This window comes from Dryobates pubescens, chromosome 3, assembly GCF_014839835.1.
Source record: "Dryobates pubescens isolate bDryPub1 chromosome 3, bDryPub1.pri, whole genome shotgun sequence".
NCBI lineage: Eukaryota > Metazoa > Chordata > Aves > Piciformes > Picidae > Dryobates > Dryobates pubescens.
In genome coordinates, this window is record NC_071614.1 from 23,763,108 (window position 1) to 23,789,276 (window position 26,169).

Sequence of the window (26,169 nt, forward strand, 5' to 3'; positions counted from 1 at the left end):
GCAGCATGAGGAGGTGAGATCCAAGAGGCATGTTTCAGCTCAAGGACCTGGTTAGGCAACTGCATAACCCACAGTCTAGCATGAACTTGGAGGAGGACACAGCAGCTCCATGGAAGCTCATTACCTGTTTCTGCCAGACACAACACAGGAGAGATGGTGGAAGAGGGACACAGGTTTGAAGTTATACCCTGATGCTCAGCTGAGACAGGAACTGAAATTGTCTGTCTGTGATTGTTCCATTTGAAGATTATATGGCCAAGAGGAAACTGAAGTGCTGCACCAAATCATTTCTGTACTGGTGAAAAAACTTCCAACCAATGGTGAAGACATCACCATTTTGTAGGCTATTCTGTGCTCCCACCAACTCCCAGAACTCCCCTTCAGAAGCTTGATAAGATCAGCTTTAAGTGGAAAACAAAGAATCTGAAAGAAGCTCAACAGGATTATATCAACCTCAAAGACCAAGAGAAGTTTGATGTCTACAACACATTTTTGTGGGGAAAACCCAAGAGTGACCATCCCTACAAAACAACTCAAAGATGAGGAAAAGGCTGAGACTCCTGGTTCAGCCTGAAGAGCAATTAAAGCTGATTAATACCTAGAGGGAAGGGGACAGACTCTTTCCAGTGGTGCCCAGCAACAGGACAATGGGCAACAGGCACAAACTGGAACCTGGGAGGATCTGTCTGAACATTTCCTTCCTGTGAGGGGCGTCAAAGCCCTGGAACACAGTGCCCTTAGAGTTTGAGGAGTCTCCTTTGGAGAGACCCCAGCCCACCTGGACATTGTGATCCTGGGCAACCTGCTGTGGGTGACCCTGCTGTAGCAGGGGGGGGTTTGGACTAGATCCTCAGAATCCCTTCCAACCACCACCATGTTGAGATTCTGAACTTGAAGCTTACACCCCCAAACTGTGAACAAAAAACAAAGTAGAACAGCACCTCTGAGGAAAGGGCTTATGTGCAACATGCCTTCAGCAGTAACGTGCTTATGAGATCACAGAATGCCAGGGGTTGGAAGGCACCCCTAGAGATCACCTAGTCCAACCCCTCTACAAAAGCAGGATCACCTGGGGCTGGTCACACAGGAATGCATCCAGGTGGGTTTTGAAAATCTCCAGAGCTGGAGACTCCACAACCGCTCTGGGCATCCTCACCACGAAGAAGTTTTTCCTCATGCTGAGGTGGGGCCTCCAGTGCTCCAGCTTGTACCCACTGTTCTCTGTCCTGTCACCTTCATCCTGGCACCCACCCTTCAGATATAGATGTTAAGACCCCCTCTCAGCCTTCTCTTCTCAAGACTAAACAGCCTCAGTTCTCCCAGTCTTTCTTCATAGGGAAGATGTTCAAGTTCCCAAATCATCCCTGTAGCTCTTTGGTGATGAGGGGCAGAAGGGTAATCAGTGGAGGCCTTTTCCACACACAAACATGAAACTGTATTATCTCTCAGGGTTTGAGTATTTATACAGTAAAACAAGGTGGTCATAATTATTAGCAAGACACAAGCATTAAGCAAATCTTGATCTACTCCCAGCCTTCCAATAGCTGAAAGGATCCTACAGGAAGGCTGAAGAGGAATGTCTAGTGATAGGACAAGAGGGAATGGTTTTAAACTGAGGGAGAGTAGATTTAAACTGAATCTTAGGAAGAAGTTCTTCAGTACAAAGGTGGTGGGACTCTGGAATAGGCTGCCCAGTGAGGTTGAGGATGCCTCCTTCCTAGGGGTGTTCAAGGCCAGGCTGGGTGAGTCCTTGAGCAGCTGAGTCTAACTGAGAGGTGTCCCTCTGCATGGCAAGGAGGTTGGAGTAGATAATCTTTATGATCCCTTCCAACCTAAGCCATTCTATGATTTTGACTCCCACACCCAGAGGAAGAGGTCAACACACGAATGTAAAACTCTACAAAGTACCATCTTTGGACACATATACTTCTTTCAGACTTAAATGGTCTTAAGGTCCCAATAAGTATTCGTGGAGATAAAAGCAGTATTTGAGTTTAAGCCCTGCACTGGTACCTACATTTAGTGAAAAGAGAGCATGGGCATGCAGTGAAGACATGGAGACCTGGTGCAGGTCACCACTTCCCAACAAGAAAACAAACAGCAATGCAATTGGGAGAGCAAACACTGGAGGTCAGAGTCCCAGACCTGTGTGTAGCAACCCAACAAGGAAGTCTCAGAAATAAAACATTGCTTCTGCAGCCATCCTGCATGAAGCAAAGAGCTAAATCAAAATCAGCTCATGCTTGACTTGGGTAGAACACCAGGGCTACAAGGCAGAGTTTCCAGTATTTGTGTATGAAAACATGATCGTGTTAAATCCAACAGGGACAGCTACTAAATGGAGAACAAATCATATGAGGAGCAGCTGCGGGAACCGGGGCTCTTTAGCCTGAAGGAAAAGAGGCTCAGGGGCAATATTCTTGCTCTGCACAACTCCCTAAAAGGAGGCTGAAGTCAGGGGAGTTGGTCTCTTCTCCCCTCAAGGCATAGGATAAGAGGAAGTGGCCTCAAGTTGTTCCAGGGGACGTTTAAGTTGGGTATGAGGAACAGTTTCTTCCTCAAAAGGTTTGTCAAGCCCTGGAACAGGCTGTCCAGGGCAGTGGTGGAGTCAACCACCCCTGGAGGGGGTTTAGAGCAGTTTAGACACAGTGCTGAGGGACATGGTTCAGCAGCTGACCTGGTAGTGTTGAGTTAATGGCTCAGCTCCACAATCTTACAAAGTATTTTCCAGCCTAAACAACTCTGTGATTTAAGACTATGCAGTGACCAAAAAACCCCACACCTGTCTCAAATGATTCAATGTCCTATTAAACAAAACACCAAAGTTCCACAAGCTGGAGTGTCCACACTGATACTGGAAAATGGTTCTGTGCCTTTGGCACATCTCCCTTCCTCCAGGCTGCAGAACCTTGCATGCTATCCAAGTGGTAAACAAGATCAGGGATCTAATCTGAGCTAAAAATAAGCTTTTTTTTTTTTTAATGGAAAGAAAAAGGCAGCTTCACACATTCATGTTGCACTAGAAAGAGGCCAGTGCTGACAAGCACCTCCTCATCTGGCAGCAGCTCGAGTAGTTCATAAACCAGCCTTTGACTTGCAAATATCAACACAGGAGGCTGCAGGAAGGAGGTAACTGCATCTGCTGTGGGTGCCAGCAGGGGATCCTTCCAAGGTAAGGAGAAGCCAAAAAGGAAAGTAAGGAGCAGACATTCGTGACAGCACAGGGCACAACCAAACCATCAAGTGCCATGGTGCAGTTTGATGGATTTGTTAACCTTACTTAGAACACTTTCAGGTTTTACCACCCCTGCGTGCAGAGCAGGGCAACAAAGGCAGTGCAGTGTCTAGAGACCAAGACTTGTGAGGAGCACCTGAGGGAACTGGGGTTGGGGTTGTTTAGCCTGAAGAAAAGGATGCTCAAGGGAAACCTCCTCCCTCTCCAGAACTCCCTAAAAGAAGGTTGGACTGAGGTGGGGTCGGTCTCTCCTCCCAGGGACAAAAGTAAGCAGCCTCAAGTTGTGCAAGGGGAGGTTTAAGTTGCACATAAGGGAGAATTTCTTCCCCCAAAGGGTTATTAAGGCCTGGGCAGCCTGTTTCAGGGCAGTGGTGGCATTGTCATCCTGGATACATTTAAAAGCCATGTAGATGTGGTGAAGGACGTGGGTTAGCAGTGACCTGGCACTGCTGAGTTAATGGTTGGACTCAATGTTCTTGGAGGTCTTTTTCACCCTTAATGGTTCTGATGCACTAAGGATTAAACAACTATCCAATATTTGCACTCACATTTGCAGGCCAGTTTTGAAACACAGGGAGCACACTGGGAGACAAACCCACTGCAGCTATTTTTACCCTCCATATTAGACCTTGGCTATTTGTGCCATGGTGCATGGAGTCAGCAAGTTCCCATTAAGGAGGATGTGGAAAGATGAACTCGATTCACACTCCTGGTTTCCAGAGGTGAGACAGCGAGCCTCCCACCAGCAGCACCACTGACAAATGACACCACAGAATGTTCCTGCTGGACAGCTATTGACAAAGTCTCCAAGAGAAAAGTGTCTTTAGCCATGATCATCATTATACTAACGATATTTCAGGTTGATTAAGTGCATCAGCTTCACAGGAGTCACCGGAACAAACACCAACTGAGTCAATATTTATTACCAACCAGGAGCAAAATCTTGTTTAAGACTCCACTTCAGTCCAGTAATTATCTAACAGCTAATAGAATTTTAAAAGCACATGAATCAGATTATCAGAATAGCAGCAATGCTACTTTAACCTGTAAAATGTGCCCTCCAATAATTAGACCTAACACAGGATCCTCAACCTGTTTTCCTGCAATGAAGCTCTCACATTTTCAGCCCTGCTGGAATAAAGGATTCTCTCCCACTGCAGCCTCCACATTAGTCAGAACACTGAAGAGGAGACACCATGGGAAATTCATTGCCTACTGACCTGAAGTGAGAACTCACATTACAGACCTTCACTTGAAGTTGATGATGAAGCAGAGATCCAACTGTTCTCTCTGAAGAGAAATCTCTCAAAGAAGCCCCTACAGCTCTCCACAACCTCTTTTGAACACAGTTGGACAGACCTTGAAAAGCAAATGTCTCTTATTACCATAAGAGAGAGCTAAGTGTTGGCAAGCTGGCAGAGTGCCTGGGTGCCTGCTCTGCAGTCAGTGCTCAGGCATGTCTACCTTACCCTAAAACCACTCCTCTGAACCTTCCTGGGAGAGCCAGCCATGCGAGGCAAAGGTTGCTGAACTGCACTCAGATTTTTGTTTGCCTTTAAACATTGCAGCCAGGGCTTTGCATTGCCACTGGTAGGGGAGGCAAGGAGCAGAAAGCCTTTTCATCCCCACTGCCACTGGTAGGGGAGGCAAGGAGCAGAAAGCCTTTTCACTAAATCCTCCATGTCAGCACTGGCAAGGACACTTTGAAACAGAGTGGGGATTTAAATATAGTTAAAAAGGAAGTTCAGCAGGTAGCAGCAAACTTCTGACTCTGCCAGCACAGGAGGTGCCTTCTTCATTCAGAAACTCCCAGGTTTGATTAGCTATGAACAGAGTATCCCAGCATGGTGGGTGTCTAGAGATCAGCCAGTCCAATCCCTTTGATAAAGCAGGGTCACCCAGAACAGGTTGTTCAGGATCACATTCAGGTGGGTTTAAATCTTTCCAAAGAGGATGACTCCCCAGCCTCTCTTGGGCAGCATGTTCCAGTGCTCTGGCATCTCTCACAAGAAACTTCTCCTCCTGTTCAGATGGTACCTTCTGGGATCCAGTTTGTACCCATTGCCCCTTGTCCTGTAACTGGCCACCACTGAAACAGTCTGGCCCCATCCTCTTGCCCCCCACCCTCTAGCTATTAATCATTAAGAAGATCCCCTCTCAGTCTGCTCTTTTGCAGGTTCAACAGCCCCATGTCTCTCAGCCTTTCCTCAGAGAGATGCTCCAGTGACCTCAGCATCTTTGTAGCCTCTGCTGCACTCTATGCAGCAGTGTGCTGTGTCTCTTGAACTGGGGCACCCAGAACTGGACTCAGAACTCCAGTGTGGCCTAAAACTACCACACTAGGGCAAAATACAGGAGAACCACCACCTCCCTCAACTTGCTGGGCATGCTTCTTAATGCACCCCAGCAGACTATTTGCCTTCTTGGCCACAAGGGCACATTGATGGCTGATGGGAAGCTTGTCCCCCAGCACACCCAGGTCCTTCTTCACAGAACTGCTTTCCAGGAGATCAACTAACCCAGCCTGGTGCTGGAGGTTCTACCTCCCCAGGGGCAGGACCCTACACTTGCCCTTGTTGAACAGATACATTAAGCATCCACTTCTGATGGGGTTTCAGACATTACAGGCAATGGATGCAGCATGGAACCAAAAAGCCACAGGATGACCATCATTTGGTTCTGGTGTATCTGGACACTAACACCCACATGTCACAGTTACACTATTGGTTTTTATCTCATCAGCAGAGCACTCACAATGCTGGGTCTCAGCTGTCTCTACCTACATTGCTTCAGCTCACTTCCTAGAACAGCTATCAGTGAAAACAACAGATTCTCTCTGGATGAAGACAGAGGACTGTCCTCCTATGATAAGGTGACCCCCCACCTAGAGTATGAGGGAAAGGCTGAGTCCACCTGCACTTCAGCAAAGCCTCTGGCACTGTCCTCCATGGCATCCTCCTGGATAAACTGTCTGCTCATGTCTTGTATGGGCAGATAGTTCACTGCCTGGATGGCCAAGTCCCAAGAGTGGTAGTGAATGAAGTTAACTCCAGCTGGTGGTCAGTCACAAGTGGTATTCCCCAGGGCTCCATACTGCAGCCGGTTCTCTTCAGTGTCTTTATCAATGATCTGGATGAGGGGATCAAGGGCACACTCAATACGTTTGCAGATGACACCAAGTTGGGTGGGAGTGTGGATCTGCTGGATGGTTGGCAGGCTCTGCTGAGGGATCTGAACACTCCAGGCCTCAGGAATAGTGGCTGGATACTGTCCAGCTGAAAAGGACCTGGGAGTGCTGGTCAACAGCCAGCTGAAGATGAGCCAGCAGTGTGCTCAGGCAGCCAAGGTGGTCAACAGCATCCACCAATATCACCAACTCCTTGCCACCAGCTTCCCTCCACAAGGTGGTTTTATCCCTCCACATTACTTGTCAAAAACAATGCCCACTTGGTGCACACCACAAGCTGTGCAGCATGGGGTTTGAGCACAAACTATCTGAACTTCCCTCTTTCCAGAGAAAAAGCTTTCATGATACCCAGAATCCAACTACATTTTAGGCAGAGATCATTCATCCATTTCCTGGGGACACCAGACAACGTGCTGGTGAACACACAATGGTTAGGCTCCTACAGATGTTTTGTAAGGCCATAACAGGGAAACACAAGTAGCTTTTGTTCACAAGCATTGGAAAAGCCTCCCAGGAACAATGCTGGAGACACACTTACACATCTACATTTCTCATCTGAAAACAGACCACACCACTTTCAGAGAAGCCATTTCAATGCTCTTGCAGCTCCAGAGGTGAGCTTACTCAAGGAAAACTCTGTGGATACCTTTGAATCCTTCGGTGCCAAAACAAAGTTAATGAGAGGAACCACAAGTAAATCTCAGCTCTGAATTAATAGCTCCACTTCATTTATTGTTTTACTTAAGAATATGAAGTGAATGTGTCTGAGATCCTTCAGTAACAATGAGTTTTTCTGGAGGAACACAGAACAAGGTGAGCAGTTGCCCAAACCTCTACCTTGCAGCATGCCATAAGAGGCATTCCCAGGCAGGGCTTCAATGCTCTGCAGCTGCCAGGGATTCCCTGCCTGTTCCTCTTCCACCTTGTGCTTGCAAGCTGGGTGCCAACACATCTGCCTCCACCCTGTTTTGCAGGAGGGAAGTAACACTCCAGGATCATACCATGTGCACTGATGCTTTGGGACAGAGACTCAACTACCTTCATGCCAAGAGGGAATGGATGGTAGATAAAAGCTGGACATGAGCTGGTAACATGTGCTCACAGCACAGAAGTCAACCATGTCCTGGGCTGCATCCCCAGCAGCAAGACCAGCAGGTCAAGGGAGAGGATTCTGCCCTGCTGCTCAGACTCTACCTGCAGCGCTGGGGTCTTCAGCACAGGAGAGACATGGACCTGCTGGAATGAGTCTAGAGCAGGCTATGAAAATGCTCTAAGGACTGGAACCCCTCTGCTGCAAGAGCAGGCAGAGAGAGATGGGGTTCTTAAGCCTGGAGAAAAGAAGAATTCAGGGAGACTTTCTTAAGACCTTTCAGCACTTAAAGGGATCAAGAAGAAAGCTAGAGACAGGCTTTTCAGCAGGGCCTTTGTGACAGGATAAGGGGTGATGGATTTAAATTAAGAGAGGAGATTTAGGCTAGAGAGAAGGAAAACATTTTTTCACACTGAGGGTAGTGAGACTCTGGCACAGGTTGCCCAGAGAAGTGGAAGATGCCCCATCCCCTGCAACATTCCAGGTCAGGTTGGACAGGGCTCTGAATGACTTGCTGTAGTTGAAGACATCTCTGCTGACTGCGGAGGGATTGGACTAGATGATCTTTAAAGGTCCCTTCCCACAAGCTATTCTGTGATTTGATGATTCTCAGAGCCACTCCTCTCAAGTATCTTTTAAAAGAAGCTGTACCACTACTACTGAAATTATCCACACCTTAACACGAGAGCATGGCACTGCCAATCCCATCAATCAGCTGGCAAACAAGCTCACGCTGCTGCAGCCAAAGCCAGCACCACTTGCACACACAAAGCAGCAGGGATGTCAGGTCTTGGGGCCTTGAAGAGGTTAAAGTTCCCAGCAGGAATGCAAGTCGACTTGGAAATTGTTTTTTGAAATGGCAGACAAATAACTGGATTACTGCAACTGGAATAAAGGCAGATTCTGTTGTCTGCTGAAGCAATTAAAGCAGATTGCTGTTTCTCCTCACCCTTTCCAAGCACTATTTCCACATTAGAACCACCTTTTTAAACCACCATTTGTCTCCTGCAGATTCCCAAGATGAGTTTAAAGCAACTTGTAGTTCATTAGAAGTTCCAGCATCCTGAAGAGCAGGTATCAGAGATTACAACTCACACTGGGCCAAAACAGTTATGGAATCATAGAATCAATAAGGTTGGAAGAGACCTCAAAGATCATCAAGTCCAACCTGTCACACAACACCTCATGACTATACCATGGCACAAAGTGCCACGTCCAATCTCCTCTTGAACACCTCCAGGGATGGCAACTCCACCACCTGCCTGGGCAGCACATTCCAATGATGAACAACTCGCTCAGTGAAGAACTTTCTCCTCACCTTGAGCCTAAAATTCCCCTGGCACAGCTTGAGACTGTGTCCTCTTGTTCTGGTGCTGGTTGCCTGGGAGAAGAGACCATCCCCCTCCTGGCTACAACCTCCCTTCAGGTAGTTGTAGAGAGCAAGGTGGTCTCCCCTGAGCCTCCTCTTCTCCAGGCTAAGCAACCCCAGCTCCCTCAGCCTCTCCTCACAGGGCTGTGCTCAAGGCCTCTCCCCAGCCTTGTTGCCCTTCTCTGGACACGTTCAAGAGTCTCAATGTCCTTCTCAAACAGAGGGGCTCAGAACTGGACACAGGACTCAAGGTGTGGCCTAACCAGTGCTGAGTCCAGGGGCAGAATGACTCCCCTGCTCCTGCTGGCCACACTATTCTTGATGCAGGCCAGGATGCCATTAGCCTTCTTGGCCACCTGGGCACACTGCTGGCTCATGTTCAGCCAGCTGTCAATCAGTACCCCCAGGTCCCTTTCTTCTAAGCTGCTCTCCAGCCACTCTGACCCCAGCCTGTAGCTCTGCATGGGGCTGCTGTGGCTACAGATCAAATACTGACTTTGAAGTCAGTAAAAAAACAACCCGGGGGGGTGGGAAATGAACCAAAAAATCCCCAAACAACAACACAGGAAAATAATCCAAGTGCTGTGGGTGAATCAAGTTGTGTATGAGTATGGAGTGAAGAAAACTGCAGTTCTTTATTACCATGTGATAAATTTCATGCCAACTTTTGTGCAGCCAGTAGTCTGTTTCTCTAGAAACACTGCCAAGGTATTTCCCTAGCTAGCAGAAATGTAGATAGGGCAAAGGGCAGAAGGACACCATACAATGGTTTGGTCACTAGAGCAGTGGTTGCCAAGCACACTGTGCCTGGCCTGCAAAGGTCTCTGCAATAGCATTCAACAGACACACAAGACCAAGTTTTGCCACGACTCTTTATCCTCACTGGAAACAGGTCTTGTACCTGGACAGAGACCAGAAAGAGGGAATCCCAGTGTGGTAGGCATTGAAAAGGACCTTTGGGGATCATCTAGTCCAACCCCTCTGATAAAACAGATTCACCCACAGCAGGCTGCTCAGGATTGCTATGTCCAGGCAAGGTTTGGAATCTCTCCAGAGAAGGAGACCCCACAACCTCTCCAGACAGCACTCCGGCACACTCGCAGGGAGGAAGTTTCTCCTCAGGTTCAGATGGAACCTCCTGGGTTCCAGGTTGTGACCACTGCTCCTTGTCCCTTTCCCTCATGGAAAAGTGTCTGGTCCCATCCTCTTGCCCCTTGCCCTTTAGCTATTGATAAGCCCTGAGAAGATTCCCATCAGTCTTTCCTCCATGCTAAACAGTCCCAGGTCTCTCAACCTTTCCACAGAGATGCTCCAGTCCCCTCAGCATTTTTGTAGCCTCTGCTGGACTCTCTCCAGTAGTTCCCTGACTCTCTTGCACTGGGAAACCCAGGACTGGATCCACAGCTGTAGATGTGACCTCACTAGGGCAGTGCAGGAGGGGAGGAGAATCTCCCTCGACCTTCTGGCCACGCTCATCTTAATTCATGCAAGTAATCCGTGGTAATACTTAAGGGATTAAAAATGAAAGAAACAATGCTGCCAAAACCACCTAGCACAGCAACAAACAATCCCTTCAAAAAACCCAAACAAATGAAAAACCCACCCATGCTGTAGCAGCTTCAACTCTCAGCTCATTTCACAAGCTGGGATTAATCATTTAACCTTCTACAGGGCAGCCCCGTTCAATATCTTGCTGAAAAGCAAAAAGCCAGTGCTCAGATTCAACCAAGAAGGGGCTGCTGTGCTCCAAATCATCCTTCAGACTTTTCCCAGCTGAACAATCAGACTTCTGAAAGACTGGCAAGATGAAGAAACCCATCTCAGACATCAGAAGCATTTTGTACCCCCTTAAAGCAGGTACTGCTCTTCCCTCAGAAAAGCAACCTGCAAAGCAACACAAAACTTGGTGCTGCCAACTTACACACCAGAAAGTTGCAGCTGGGCACTTGAAACACACAGCAGTGAAAAATAACATCATCTACTGACCCCTCAGGTTCATGGTTTACAGAATCCTCTAAATTTCTGCCTATTCTTGCAGCAGCCTTGGAACTGTGGCAAGTTTTCAAGTCCATGTATATGGGTGAGCAAATGCAAGCAAGGAGACAGCTTCTACAGTATGGAACCTTCCATCCTCCCCTCTGCAAACATCTTAACAGCAAGGAGGGATAAGAGGCATCCCTCATTCTCTATTCCATTGTTGGACAAGCAGGAGAAGTGTGACTGGGGGAGCTCCCTAGTGTTCAGCAAGGCCAATCACAGGGTCCTGCACCTAGGTCACACCAACCCTGGTACCCATCCAGATTGGGAGTTGAAGGGATGGAAAGCAGCCCTGCAGAGAAGGACTTAGGGGTGCTGGTGCATGAAAAGCAGGACAGGAGCTGGCAATGTGCACTCACAGGCCACAAGCTAACTGTCTCCTGGGCTGCCTCCAAAGCAGCATGGCCAGCAGGTCAAGAGAAGGGATTCCGATCCTCTGCTCTGATCCAACTCCCACCCACAGCGCTGGGCCCAGCTCTGGAGTCTTCAGCACAGGAGAGACATGGAGCTGTTGGAACACAGCTAGAGCAGGCCACGAAAATGCACCAACAGCTGGAACAGGGGATGACAAGGAAGAGAGAGTTGGGGTTGTTAAATCTGGAGAAGAAAAAGCTCCAGGCAGACCATCGGGGGGCCCCTCAACATTTAAAGGGGCCAAGAAGAAAGATGAGGACAGACTTTTTAGCAGGGCCCTTTGTGACAAAACAAGGGGTGATCGTTTTAAACTAAGAAGGGAGATTTAGACTAGGTAGAAGGAAAATAATTATTTACATAGAGGGGGGTGTGACACTGTCCCAGGTTGCCCACAGAGGTGGTAGAAGACCCATCCCTGGCAATATTGCAGGTCAGGTTTGACAGGCCTCTGAGCAGCCTGCTCTAGTTGAAGATGTCCCAGCTCACTTCAGGGGATTGGACTAGATGACCTTTAAAGGCTCCTTCCCATTCTGTGACTTCATTACTAAAGGCAGCTTGCAAAAACACATCATTTGTTTCCCCCAACAAATGAGCTTCCTACTTGACTTCACCTTTTGACCTTACTACTCTTCTGTTTGACACAACAGATGGGCCTGTGAACACCAAATCAGATCATATGCTCTGCACTACCAGTTTCAGAAGGCAAGTCATTTCATTTGAATTCTTCCCTGGCCACGTGATGCAAACAAACCCCTACAGCAAGAGGGAAGCAGCGTTCACATCACCATGGCCACACAGCAACACATCTTCAGAGGTGCCCACCACAACACGCTCAGGCTCTGTCTGCTTTCCCAAAGGCATTTACAGGGTGGATTTCCACCACTCAAAGCCAATAAGGCCAGTCTGACCCAACAGGAAATCAGCACACAGGAGAGAACACGGCTGCAGCAGTCACCTCTCAAACAGGTAGCAAACAAGACTGCCTTGTGTGTTCCTGGATGAGCTTGCCATGGAGGACTTAGAGAGGCCACCTACAACCCCCAGGACTTGACAGTCAGAGGTCACACAGCAAGAACTGTTTTGTCAGGTCACACATGGGGATTTCCCATGAAAAACAAACACCAGATTTCTTCAGACTTGGCACAGGACTGCACACACTTTCCTCCACGCAAACAAAGCACAAAGGCAGCCTGCTCGTGGCTTCTGTCCAGCAGCAGGACCTCTTGTCAGGATCTAAACAGGCCATTAACACACCACAGCAGCCCATCACAGAGCAGAGGGCAGCAGCAGGAAAGTGCACAGAGCATTCAACTGGGCTTTGATCCCTCTGCTTTGGAAAGCTGCATCACAAGCAGCACGTTAAAAGCAAGAGGAACAGCAATAACTTGGGACTGAGCAGTCACAACAAAGCACAGAACCGCTGCTGCACAACCCAAGTCCCATTGCCACATGCAACAAGGCACCTGCCCCTTCCAGCCCAGCAAACATCAACTCAGTGCTGCAGTGATAACACTCAACACAAATCAGATTACAGCAAGTACTTCTGAATGCTTGTTCTCATCTGCCTCTGCCAACTTAAAAGGTATCAGTTACAGTGCTCTCATGCCCATGGGACTGCCACAGCCAGTTCAAGCTCAGCCCCAGATAGACACTGCACAGGCACCAGCCTGGTTGTAAGCAAAGTGACAAATTGAGCCCTGACACTGGTGCTGTTCAAGAATCAGCATAAGACAGCCTGAACACTAACATCCAGCTAGGATGAAGGTCAAACAGTATGAATACATACAGAACCTGTAAGATGTCCCTGGGGACAGAAAGCAAGCCCTAAAAGTTGAGTTTATCAGTACAGATGTAACCTGCCTGTTGTAGTCTTCAGCCCAATGGATAAATTGCCTTGTTTCTTTAGACACTGTCACTTTGGTGAGTCTCTGCAGTTTGGCTGCTCTACCACTGTATCTGAAGAGTATGCTCTGGAAGTGTCCCTAACCTGGAGCATTTATCTTAAAAGTGTGTAATATCAGCTTAATCTTGTGTACTGTACGGTATCTTACTAAGATCTAAAGTGTGAGGGTCAGGAGGACTGGACCAGACTCTTTTCAGTGATGCCTACTGACAGGACATGGATAAGTGGGCACAAACTTGAACCTAGGAGGCTCCATCTGAACATGAGGAGAACCTTCTTTCCTGTGAGGGTGACAGAGCACTGAAACAAGCTGTTCAGAGAGGTTGTGGAGTCTCCTCTGGAGAGATGCCAAACCTGCCTGGACACGATCCCAGCAGCCTGCTCTGGGTGACCCTGTTTTAGCAGCGGGCGGGAGGCGATGATCCCTAGAGACCCCTTCCAACCCCCAGCATTCTGCGATTCTTACCTTAAGGAAACTTTTTACTTTAACTGCAGGGACATGCAGCCATTGTCCCAAGAGAAGTCACAAGTTAACCGTCATCTACAGCTGCAAATCTACTGAATGGGCCAGGAAACAAGAAAAACCTTGTTTATCAACAGTAACTTCCTCCCCAAACACGTTGCCCACACAGGGCACCCTTTCCTTCCTTCAGACTGCAATTCTGCTCTAATTAATAGTCCTATAAATCCAAAAGCAAGCATGTCTTGAGTCCCACTGAATCTACCTTATCGACATACCTTCCCCAAGGCTCAGCTGTCAGGTCTTGCTTACCACCTTATTTCCAGCTAACACTGAACTCTTACCACAGATTAAGCTAATTCAAGTAGCTTTTACCTTGGCACTCTTCCCACCTCACACTCCCATCACCTCCCTTGCACTGGAGGACACCCACTCCCAAATACCTGGTTAGGAAGACTAAACTGGCATTAAGCCAGATCAACACCATAACAACATCAATGTTTTCTTGCTGGCTTAGCACCATGAGCTACCTACAAGCATCAGCAGTTAGATGACAGAGCAAGGAGGCAGAGAAGGGACAAAACTGCCACAGAAACATCAGCTGTGATGACCTTACATTGCTGTTCAGACACCACCACAAGGCAGTTTGCCAGGACAGGGAAGTCTACAGCCAGCTGCTATCAGAACCCTAGCTCCATCCCCTGCAGCTCCATGCTGACCTGTGACTCTAAGAGCTCACCCCACAGAGAGCTTATCAAGTGAACTAACTCTGCAGAAGAGCACTGAAGACAAAATGGGAGGTTTCCTAATCTTGAGGTAAGTTTTCTGTTACCTTAAAAGAACAGAAAAATAGGGCATGCAAGAGCTGCCACATTTCTTAATGCAGTTTTGTAACAAACCCTACAAACTTCAACCACCAGCAGCTAAGAAGCCAACACAAGCACACAAGCTAGGGCAAGAATCAAACGGCATTATTCCAAGCCGAAAACACAGGGAAACCTTTTGAAGATTGGAGCTGGAGTTTGACCAGAATATTTTAACATTCCCACTGAATACACAACTAGAAATATTTGCCAAAGCCTCAGTTTTAGCAAGCATTTACTCCTCTTTTGGTTAGTTTTGGCTGCCTCAGCCATGAATCCAGGTATGCAACGCAGGGTAAGGGGCAACCTGCAGCTCAGTTTTCAGGGCAGCTTTTCTAAGCACGTGTTTTAGCCACTAAGTGGATTCTGGAAGAGATCATGGATGAACTCTGACAGGAGAGGAGCTGGTCCAACTTATACTCCACTCTGGAGATGCTGCCACTCTTTTTATTTTTAATAATTTATTTCTAAAAGATAGACACAAAACCACAGAGAGCAGTACCAGAGAGTTTACCTGTGAGATAGCATCTCATATTCTTAAAACAGTTAACTGCCTCATATTCCCTGAACGGGCAGCAGCTATTTTGGTGGCTTTCAAACTGCAAATACAAAGCCCAAATAAACTACTATTTATGAAAATGGTGCTTGCAAGTCTCAGTTGCAGATGTCTATCTACATTTACTCACTAGCCAGGCTTTTCAGGTCTTGTTTTAACAGATACCTCTTTCAAAATGCTTAGATAGAACCTGGACCCCTCCCCCCCTCCATTAGGTAGATGTGAATCCCCATTGCAAATACAGCTCCCTCAGAAGCGTGTGTTGTACTTTCAGAGTTCAATGCTGCTGTTCAGCTCCTGCAGGTTGCACTTGTTTAGTTTCCCCTCTCATGCCTGTGCCACTGCCTAACATCCCTTTTCTTTTATCCACTCTCTAACGTGGCTACCCTGCAGAGAAGCTGCAATAAATGCACTTTGAAAACTGTGTGGTAAAAAACTCTGGGGAAATTTGAAGACAAAAATCCTCTTTTTAGGGTTTACAACATACTATCTGACCTGAGACAACCCAGTATCTCCTACTGCACGTGTTCTGCTGCATGAAAGACACTGAGACACTGATGATAGTGACAAAAAAATCCATTGTGCACACCCTGAATAACCACAGCATTTTCTAAGTATGAAGGAGCAATCCCTCCCCCACAAAGATTCCCACATAAATTCGTGCCTGGAGCCTCCAAACAACTGAAGAACAGGTCAGAAATTAAAATAAAAAGAAATTAAATACTATGCAAGTGAGCAGCGTTGATATAAAGTTGGAGGCAGAGCCAGGTCAGCAGCTCGCACCAACTCTGCAACCCCTTTACCCCTCCGAACCTCCCCGGGCCGCCCCTGCAGTCCTGCACACAGCCGGAGGCCGAAGCTGCACCGAACCCCTACCCCGCCGGGCTCTGAGCGGGGCCGTGCGCGGCGGAAGCAGGAGGGAACCCGCATCATTCGGCGCGCCCTGGGAGGCCTCCGACCTGCCTCAGCAACCTCTTGCCCCCTACCCCGCAAGCCCCACGTACCGTCCGGGCGGCCTCTGCCCAGGTCCTGCCCTTCTTCCTGCGGCCCTTCTCCCTCATGTCGGACGCGACGGGGCGCAGCTAACTCTGAAGTAACCCTGGGGGAAGGGGAGGCCGTCCACCCGCCTGTCCGCGAGGGGAGACGGAAGGAGCTCGCGGGGGAGCGGAGAGAAGCGGAACGGCCCTAGGAGCGGACACCCCGGACCACCACGACCCCCACACTCGCCACCGCTGCCATGTTGGGATCCTACTGTAAAGGGCCCCGGTCATGTGACCCGCCCGCGTGACTCCACCTACGGTACGGGCCCCGGCTGGGGGCGGGGCTGCCGCCGCGCGGCTCCCGCCCCGCGCGCTTCCCGCCCCGCGCGCCTGCGCACGGGCGCGGCGCGGCCGTGAGGCTTCGCGGGGTCGCGCCCGCGCCTGTCCCTGCCCTGCGCCGCGCAGCTGGCGCCCGGCCGCCAGCTGCTGTGCGTCCTTGCTGCCGGCTCCTTCAGCCGCGGCGGCCGCGCCATGGCGGCCCGCTCCCGTCACAGTGATCAGCTGTCCTTCCACTGCGTGCAGTCACCGCTCGCCATGGGCTGGACACCGGCGCCACCCCCACCCCGAAACTCATTTCCCTCTCCTCATGCCAGCACTGCCCCCCACCTCCACGCCACGGAATCACAGGGTCGTGTTGGTTGGAAAAGACATTAGGGTCGTCAAATCCCATCGCTAACGCCAGGTCATCACTAAGCCGTGTCCCTCCGCGCCACATACAGAGCTTTCAAACCTCCTCAGGGAGTCCAGCGCTGCCCTGGGCAGCCTGTTCCAGGCTTTGACAACCCTTTCAGTGAAAAAAAAAAAAAATTCTTCCTAATCTCCCAGCCTAAACCTACCCTGGTGCAACTTGAGGTCATTTTCTTGCATCCTTGTGAGAAGGACATGAACAATTTCTTCCCCAAAAGGGTTGCCAAGGCCTCGAATAGGCTTGCCCAAGGCAGTGGTGGAGCCTCCATCCCTAGATGGGTTTAGAAGCTGTGCAGAGTAGATGTCAGGCTGAGGGACATGGTGTAGTGGTGGCCTGGCAGTGCTGGGTTAAGAGACCTCAAAGGCCTCTTCCAACAAAAAACATTCTGTGATCCTGTCCTCCTATCTGCCTAGAACAGACCAAAGACACGAAATGAGATGCGGTCAGCACACAGAACAAGTGCTAAGATCATCTCTTCATAGATGGTTGCTTGATATAAACAAATCAGACAAATGGTAAATCATTTACTTAGAGTTGGTCTGTGACATTGGTTTTATAAATTACTTTAACATTAGAAACATGTTAATTATTTAACAGGGTGCTTCTAGAGAGGGCATGCTACCCTGCATGCCAGCACCTCAAAGGAAACATGATCTGGACAGGTTTATCTTTCCAAATCAGCTGCCCATGCCACCAAACTGAATGGTTGTTATTTATTTAACAAAAATATCCCTCAGTCAGCTTTCAGTTTGCCATTTATTTGGCTACCTGGTGTGGCAAATTCAACATTTTCATCAATGACATAGAATGGAATGGAATGGAATGGAATGGAATGGAATGGAATGGAATGGAATAGAATAGAATAGAATAGAATAGAATAGAATAGAATAGAATAGAATAGAATAGAATAGAATAGAATAGAATTAACCAGGTTGGAAGAGACTTTTGAGATCATCGAGTCCAACCCATCATCCAACACCATCTAATCAACTAAACCATGGCACCAAGCACCCCATCAAGTCTCCTCCTAAATACCTCCAGTGATGGCAACTCCATCACCTCCCCAGGCAGCCCACTCCAATGGCCAATCACTCTCTTTATGAAGAATTTCTTCCTAACATCCAGTCTAAACCTCCCCTGGCGCAGCTTGAGACTGTGTCCTCTTGTTCTGGTGCTGGTTGCCTGGGAGAAGAGACCAGGGACAGAGTGGACCCTCAGCCAGCTTGCTGGTGAAACCAAACTGGGAGGGAGTTGCTGACACCCCATCAGGCTGTGCTGCCATTCATCAAGACATGGACAGCCTGGAGTGTTGGGGGTCGGGGAACCTCATGAAGTTCAACAAGGGTAAGTGTAGAGTCCTTCATCTGGAGAGAAAGAACCTCCTGCACCAGGCCAGGTTAGGGGATGAGCTGCTGGAAGGCAGCTCTGTGGAGAAGTTCCTGGGAGTGCTGGGGGACAAGCTCCCCATGAGCCAGCAATGCACCCTTGTGGTCAATAAGGCCAATGGTCTCCTGGGGTGCATGAAGAAGTGTGTGGCCAGCATGTCAAGGGAGACTTTCCTCCCTCTCTATTCTACCCTAATGAGGCCATATCTGGAATCCTTAATCCAGTTCTGGGCTCCCCTGTTCAAGAGAGACAAGGAACTACTAGAAAGAGTTCAGCAGAAGGCTCCAAGGTGACCTAATTGATGCCTTCCAGTATCTGAAGGGGGCCTACAAGAAGGCTGGGGAGGGACTTCTCAGGATCTCAGGTAGTGATAGGACTAGGGGGAATGGAATGAAGCTGGAGGTGGGGAGATTCAGGCTGGATGTGAGGAGGAAGTTCTTCACCGTGAGAGTGGTAAAGCCCTGGAATGGGTTGTCCAGGGAGGTGGTTGAGGCCCCATCCCTGGAGGTGTTTAAGACCAGGCTGGCTGAGGCTCTGGCCAGCCTGATCTAGTGCGGGGTGTCCCTGCCCATGGCAGGGGCGCTGGAACTAGATGATCCTTGTGGTCCCTTCCAACCCTGACTGATACTGATACTACTATGATACATGATGAGGGGAAATGGGCATAAAATCTAACTCAGGAGGTTCTATCTGAAGAGAAGGAGAAACATGTTTCCTGTGAGGGTGTTGGAGCACTGTATGAGGCTGTCTGGAGAGGTCGTGGCATCTCCTTCTCTGCAGAGCTTTCAAACTTGCCTGGATATTGGGATCCTGGGCAACCTGTTCTGGGTGACTATGCTTTAGCAGAGTGGGTGGATGAGATGATCCCAAGAGGTCCCTTCCAACCCCCACAATGCTGGGACTTTGTGAAAATGTGTCATGGCTGATTACAAGAGCTTACAGGAGTTTCAGAGTTTCGGGCTCAGTTGGGCAGCTGCTCTCAGGGGTCACTTTTCTCAGATCTAATTTTATCTCTGGATGCTGTACAGGAGGAAGTGAAGCAGAGTTCATCATCAGGGAATCCATTTGTCCCTGATGGAAAAGGGAAGGACTGACCTTATTATATATGACCCCAGCACTATCCCACTTTGGAAGGATCAGGAATAAGGTTGTTACAGTAATTTTGCTTTAAGCTTAAATAATTTGTATTTATTAAAAGCAGAATGGGTGAGTCTGTTTAAATCCTATTTCTAAACTCAGAGTCAAAGCAGGAAGTAAGCTGGTTGCAGGTTGATTCTTCTAGCCAGGGAAAGAAGATGCAAATGTCAGGTTGCTGAGGTAAAATAAGGAGCAGATGGTCTTTCTGGTGGGGGAGGGTTATGGGGCTACAGCTCTTCAATCATTATTTTAAGTTCTGAAAGTGACTCAAAACCAGGAAACCAAATGTCTGTGCAAACAGATGACTGCAGCCTTGAATGAAAATGAGAAATGTAACATGAACACCTCACAACAGAGAAGTGTGTTGTTTCTTGATTCTTCCTATCCATTTGCAAGATGTCTGGGTTGCTGGGCATGCAGGTACCTGCCCTGGGGTTCTGCAGAGCCAGCTCAGATCCAGCAGGACTTCTCCAGTCTGGCAAAGAATTATCCCCATTAAATCCAAGCAGGCCTGTTGTAGAGTCAGGTCTGAAATCTCCATGTGCTCCACACAGTTGTGTTATTAAATCTGATCTAAATGTGTTTGGATAAACCATGCTGGTCAACAGCTGGGTGAAGACGAGCCAGCTTGTGCCCAGCTGGCCAAGAAGGCCAACAGCATCCTGGCTTGAATCAGCAATAGTGTGGCCAGCAGGACTAGGACAGGGACTGTGCCCCTGTACTGGGCACTGGTGAGGCTGTGCCTGGAATCCTGGGTTCAGTTTTGGACACCTCATTCCAAGAAGGACATTGAGGTGCTGGAGAGTTTCCAAGGAAGGACAACAAAGCTGCTGAAGCATATAGAGCACATGTTTTAGGAGGAGCAGCTGGGAGAACTGGGATTGTTGAGCCTGGAGAAAAGGAGACTCAGGAGGCTCAGGAACAAGTTGTTCCCAAGGAACAAGTAATAAACAACAGGAAATGGCCTCAAGTTGTGCTAGGGAAGGTTTAGGTTGGACATGAAGAACAATTTCTTCCTCAAAAAGGTTGTCAAGTCCTGGAACAGGCTGCCCAGGGCAGTGGTGTGTAGATGTGGTGCTGAGGGGCATGGTTTAATGATGGCCCAACACTGCTTCTTCTAGTGACTCTTCTAGTGACTCTTTTGAATTCATCCTTGGGTGGGATTTTGCTACCGTGGAGCATGTCCCATGTTTGTTTGAAGTTATGACTGAGTCACATGTGCACTTACCAACAGGACCAATCAATAAACCTCTACAATGGAAGAAGGTGAGGGGGAAGAGGACAAAGGGCTCCTGAAGCTTAAAGGAGGAAGGAATAATTGACCATGTCTCTTTCAAATAAACATGGACTGATCTCAAGTCAAAGGGAACTGAAGGGTGGCCTTTGTTTTAGATCAACTGGCTATATCAGCTAAGTGGATCAAGTGGTTGTGTAAATGTTTGTCCTTGAGTTAGTCAGAAGGGTTTGAAAGCCTTCCTGAATCAGACCAGAAATAAGAGAGCATATCCATGGCTCAGCCCCACAGAGAGAATGAAATCTGAACAACAAGCATCAAGAAGCTCTGATGAGAGAAACAGGCCTGAGCTGGTCTCAACTTAGGTATTCACACAGAATCCCAGCACTGGGGTTGGAAGGGACCTCTGGAGACCATCTAGACTAGCCTCTCTTATAAAGCAGGTTCACCCAGCATAGGTTGCCCAGAATCACAATATCCAGACATGTTTGGAATCTCTGCATAGAAGGAGACTCCACAACCTCTCTGGGCAACCTGCTCTGGGATTCCAGCACCTTCACAGGGACAAAGTTTCTCCTTATGTGCCCACTGCCTCTTGCCTTGTGGCTTAAAAGGGTCTGGCCCAATCCTCTTGACCCTCACCCTTTAGATATCGATCTGCACTGAGAAGATCTCCTTTGTAGGGATGCTCAGGGTCATAATGGTGAGTGTCTTATGGAGCCTGGGAAAAGAAATCATGTTTGTGTTGTGATTCTATGCCAACTGCTGCTTACTGCTAACTGTTGTTGTATTTGGGTAGTGATTTCAGCTCACTGCTGTGCCACTGCTTAATCAGAACTATGTGTAGCATCAGATAGCTTCTAGTAAGTATATTCGATATTAAACATTAAACCTTGTAACTGTAAGATACTTTTCAAAGAGTATTGGACTCTGACAGGCTATAGGTGAAAAACTTGGCTTGGAAGTCTCCAATCATTGAGCTGCCTGTAATCATGTGGTTCCTCATGAGAGGCTTCACCTGAGGTCCACAAGTTTCTACTCTGTTTGCTCTAATCATCTAAATATTATTTAGTAACATGTTCCTTCAGTCACAACTTTGTCTTTAATGAGCACAAGTCTGGAACAAGATATGCACCAGAATGACTTTCAGTGTGTACCCACAATACAAAATGAAAGTGAAATGTGCCTTGACACTCAGGTGTGAGCCCCTTCCCAACCCTGCAAAAGCTCAGAGTTGGTGATCTCCCCTGTCATACTCATGCTCATGGGGAGCAATGCAAGCAGGTCTGGCCTTATGCACATAAGATTGTCATGCTCAAGTACAAACAATAGAACAGAAACTTTGTCTTATTGCCACTAAAAGGATGCAACCTTCACTTCCCTTTCCATGGGAAGTGATGCATTAAGCACCAAGTGCAACTTTCTGCAGTCTGGAACATGTCAGCAGACAGGTCACTTCCTGCAGCTGGGTTATGGGATCTGTCTTAGGTGGCTGAAGTTTTCCTATCCACCTTCACCATATACAGGGGGGACAACAGAGCCTCCAGAGCCAGGCTCCATGGGCCTCCCAGATTTATTGTGTCTCTTACTGGGGAAGTTAATGAACTGCATTTCTTTTCTGCTCTAAATTTAGCTGAAGGATAAGGCAGGGAGCAGTGTAACTAATGGGTTTGGTCTCACACAGTATCACAGTAACTAAGGTTGGAAGAGACCCCAAGGATCATCAAGTCCAACCTGTTCCAACAGACCTCACAACTAGATCATAGCACCAAGCGCCACGTCCAATCTCCCCTTGAACACCTCCAGGGACGGCGACTCCACCACCTCCCTGGGCAGCCCATTCCAATGACGAATGACTCGCTCAGTGAAGAACTTTTTCCTCACCTCGAGTCTAAACCTCCCCTGACACAACTTGAGACTGTGTCCCCTTGTTCTGGTGGTCTGAAGTCATCACTGTACCAGGAACTCTGCTGACTGGCTATTCTCATCTCATCTCATCACTCCTGTTTCAGCTACATCTTCTGACAGCTCACAGCAGGGTGCCACATGGGTTTTGGGGGTTTTTTGAGCAGAAAACATTCCAGTGAGCACAGAAGTGGGGAGAAGAGACAGACCTCCACCTCACTCCAACCTCCTTTCAGGGAGCTGTAGAGAGTGAGGTCTCCCCTGAGTCTTCCTTTTCTCCAGGTTCAACAACTTCAGTTCCCTCAGCAGTTCCCTCTCCAGAAGCCCTGGGCTCAAGACCCTTCACTAGCTTCATCTGCACCATGCGGTTTCAAACCCCTTCAGGTGCCTGCAGTCCACTGAGGCAGAACTGGATCCCAACGTGCCTTGAAACCTTTCTCATTTGTGCTTGCTTCCAGCTGAGGGCCTGACATAACTCAGTATCTCAAGCCAGCCCTGGGCAGCGGGGGAGGTTGTGCTGAGATCCAAAAATTCCCTTGGAGTAAATGAAAGCAAAACTGACACCAAACAGCTGATGAGTTGGGTTCATGAAAGCCAATGAAACCTCAGTAATGGACCAGAGCAGAGGCAAAATGAGAAGAAAAAGGAGGCAGATCCTCTTCTCTTAGAATGGGACACCATCTGAGGATACTTCTGTTGACCAAGTCCTCACACACACACACACACCCACACACCCACACACACACTCCTTTGGTGTGTGTTTATTTTGAGTACCCTTGAGTGGGAGGTTTCCCCTTTAAGAGTGAGTACACACACATTTTGGTTCATCTTTCTAGAAACAATAATCCTTAAAAGACTAAGGCTATAGCTTAATTGGTTGTGTAGTAGTTGTATTCCTGACTGCCATCTGAACTTCTAATTTAACTGTGTCAGCAGGAGGGCTGAGTAAATGTGGTGACAATAAATCCCCATTTTCAGGTAGCTGTTCCTGTCTGGTTTGTAGGTGCCTTTATGATGCACCCCCCCATATTCTCCTCAGTCAAATGGGATGGTAGAAAGAGCTGATGGCCTGTTAAGTAGGAGCCTTCAGCCACATTCATCTTTCCAGCACACCCCATCTACTGAGTGGACTGTACAGAGACCTATGGCCAAGCATTGCTCACAGAGTCTGAGCCTAGCACTCCACCTTCTGGGAAAAGGGAACATCCAATGACATCACAGCCAGGACAGCCTGGCATGGTCAATCTCCCCTCCACTGGCCATGTGCCTATGGCTCTGACCACAAATCATGAATGAGTGGAGCACTCCAGAAGGATGTAACATCATATTAAGAACAAGATCTTTCAGAATCAGTTAACACAGCACAACCACCCCCATGCCTGTGCTAAACACTCCCAGCATTATTAAAGGAGCCTCACAAAAGGACACCTTGAGGAGCCACGGTCTCAGACTTGTGTTAAATACACTGAAAGGTGGCAACTCATGCTGGTAGGGAAATTATAACCTTTCCAACATGGTCACACATGAAAATGGAGTTATCTGGAAAATTAAAGGAGCTGGTATGAAGATAATGTTAAAGAGGCACAGTTCAAACCCTCATTTTCATGAAGCAAAGTCTCAGGCATTAGATCTCATAAAAACAGGTAATTTAGAAGAGTGGTAAAGCTTGAACTGGGTGCCTCCAGAGAATGAAATCCCTGGGCTTTTATACCCTTACAGACTGTGCATCTGACTATCATGTGATCTTCACACGTCCTTTGGTCCAATGACAATTCTGACCTGAGATGCTCCAACACCTGACTCTCTACTCTGTTCTTTCATTGTCTCCAGGCAGGATGTTACCTAGACCACTTACAGCTGCCATTTAAGGCTGTAGCCTTGTGCCCCACTTAGCTTCTGGTTCTGGAGGCCTGATTTGCTTAAGCAGGTACATTTCAGTAAATCCATGTGGAAGTTTAGAGCTAGAGGCCTCAGCAAATTCAGCTACTTATTCTGAGTAAGCAAAGCTAAGCAAAGAGCAACATTACAGAATTGCAGTGTGGTGGTGGTTGGAAAGGACCTCCAAGAATCATTTAGTCTAATCCACCTGATAAAACAGGGTCACACATAGCAGGTTGCCCAGAATCACATCTAGGCAGGTTTGGAATCTCTCCAGAGAAGACTCCACAGCTTTTCTGGACAGTCTCTGTCAGGGCTCCAGCATCCTCACAGGAAAGAAGTTTTTTCTCCTGTTCAGATGGAACCTCCTGGGTTCCAATTTGTGCTCACTGTCCCTTGTCCTGTCAATAGGCACCACTGAAGAGGTTCAGGTCCCATCCTCTTGCCCCTTGCCCTTTAGATATTGATCAGTATCGAGAAGATCCCCTCTCTACACAGTCCCAGGTCTCTCAATCTTTCCTCATCAAAGAGATGCTCCAGTCCTCTCCTCATTTTTGTGGCCTCTGCTGGACTCCCTCCAGAAGTTTCTTGTCTCTTGTGAATTATGGAGCCTAGAAAGGCAAGAGGCAAGATGGCAAGGCCAGAATCTTCTCAGTGGTGACAGGACAAGGGGCAAATTGGACCCCAGGCGGTTCCTGTATTTGTGATTTTATGTGACTTTACCTATTCAGCTTCTGGCACAACCCACTAACTGCTACAGTTAAGCTCCAGTTGTATCATGACTTACCAACTACTTCCATCAGAATGAACCTTCCATTGGTGAGAAAACTGCTGCAACATGTTCAAGCAGCACAAGCCAAGCCCTCAGTGTGCCAAAACTGAGTCTCAAGCATTGGATCTCAGAAAACCAAACAATTTAATAGTGTTATAGCAGCAGGGACAGATGGAGCAACCGCACCACGGGATCCAAGCAGTCAGGTTAAGATCACTTCAGATCCCTACACGTCTGAAACAATTGAGAAAACAGATTCAAAACAATGGACAAACCCCCTAATTATCGCCCATCACGACTGCCGTCTGGAGACGGGCTCTGCACCTCGCTGGCAGCAGTATCGGAACGGCACAGGAGCGCTCGAGAGGAAGCGGCCTAGAGGAGACAGAGAGAACACCGGCAGAACCCTGGGAACAGTCCAGGAGGGCCCTGGAAGAGTTCCGGCAGAAGCCCCAGGAGGATCCACATGGGCTGTCTCGGTCGGAGACGCAGGAGTCCCCTAGCAGCGGTACCTGCAGACGGAGTCCCCGATCGGGCCCTCCACCATGCTGATATGTCGAGCCCCACGTACGTCCTGCGGGACCAGAAGAGAGCTCACGCTCCTCGGCTCCAACATACCCGCCCCGCACCCGGCCGCTACCCAGCCCTCCGCTGCCGCCTCCGGCAAGCCCCGCACGCACGCCGCGCCCCGCCGCCCAATCGCGGCCCGCCGCCGGGCCGCGCCCGCCGCGCGGGGGCGATGGAAGGGCGGGGCCGCGCTGCCCCCCGAGCCTGAAGCCACGCCCACCCGGCCCCTCCCCCCTACCTCGCGCGAGTGAGTGTGACCGCCGGGAGCTGCGCGGCTGCACGCGCTGCTTGCGCGCCCCCGTTGGGAAAGCGGGCACGCGCGCTGCGCCCCCGGACGTCGTGAGCGCGTCACCGCGTTCACCCCCTCCGTGCGCAGAACCCCCTAGGTGCGCACAACCCCCCTACGTGCGCACACCTGACGCACATCTCAGCTGCACGGCGCAGGGCG

General features: G+C 48.8%; 1 protein-coding gene across 1 annotated transcript in view; it reads right to left on the reverse strand.

The window, feature by feature from the left end:
* Positions 1–16,365, reverse strand: part of ASXL2 (ASXL transcriptional regulator 2) — an 89,557-nt gene extending 73,192 nt beyond the window's left edge. The window contains exon 1 of the mRNA XM_054179809.1: positions 16,119–16,365. Within this exon, the coding sequence (XP_054035784.1) occupies positions 16,119–16,175 (57 nt within the window). The 5' untranslated portion in view covers positions 16,176–16,365. The remainder of the gene's footprint in view (positions 1–16,118) is intronic.
* Between the last annotated feature and the right edge of the window lie 9,804 nt (positions 16,366–26,169).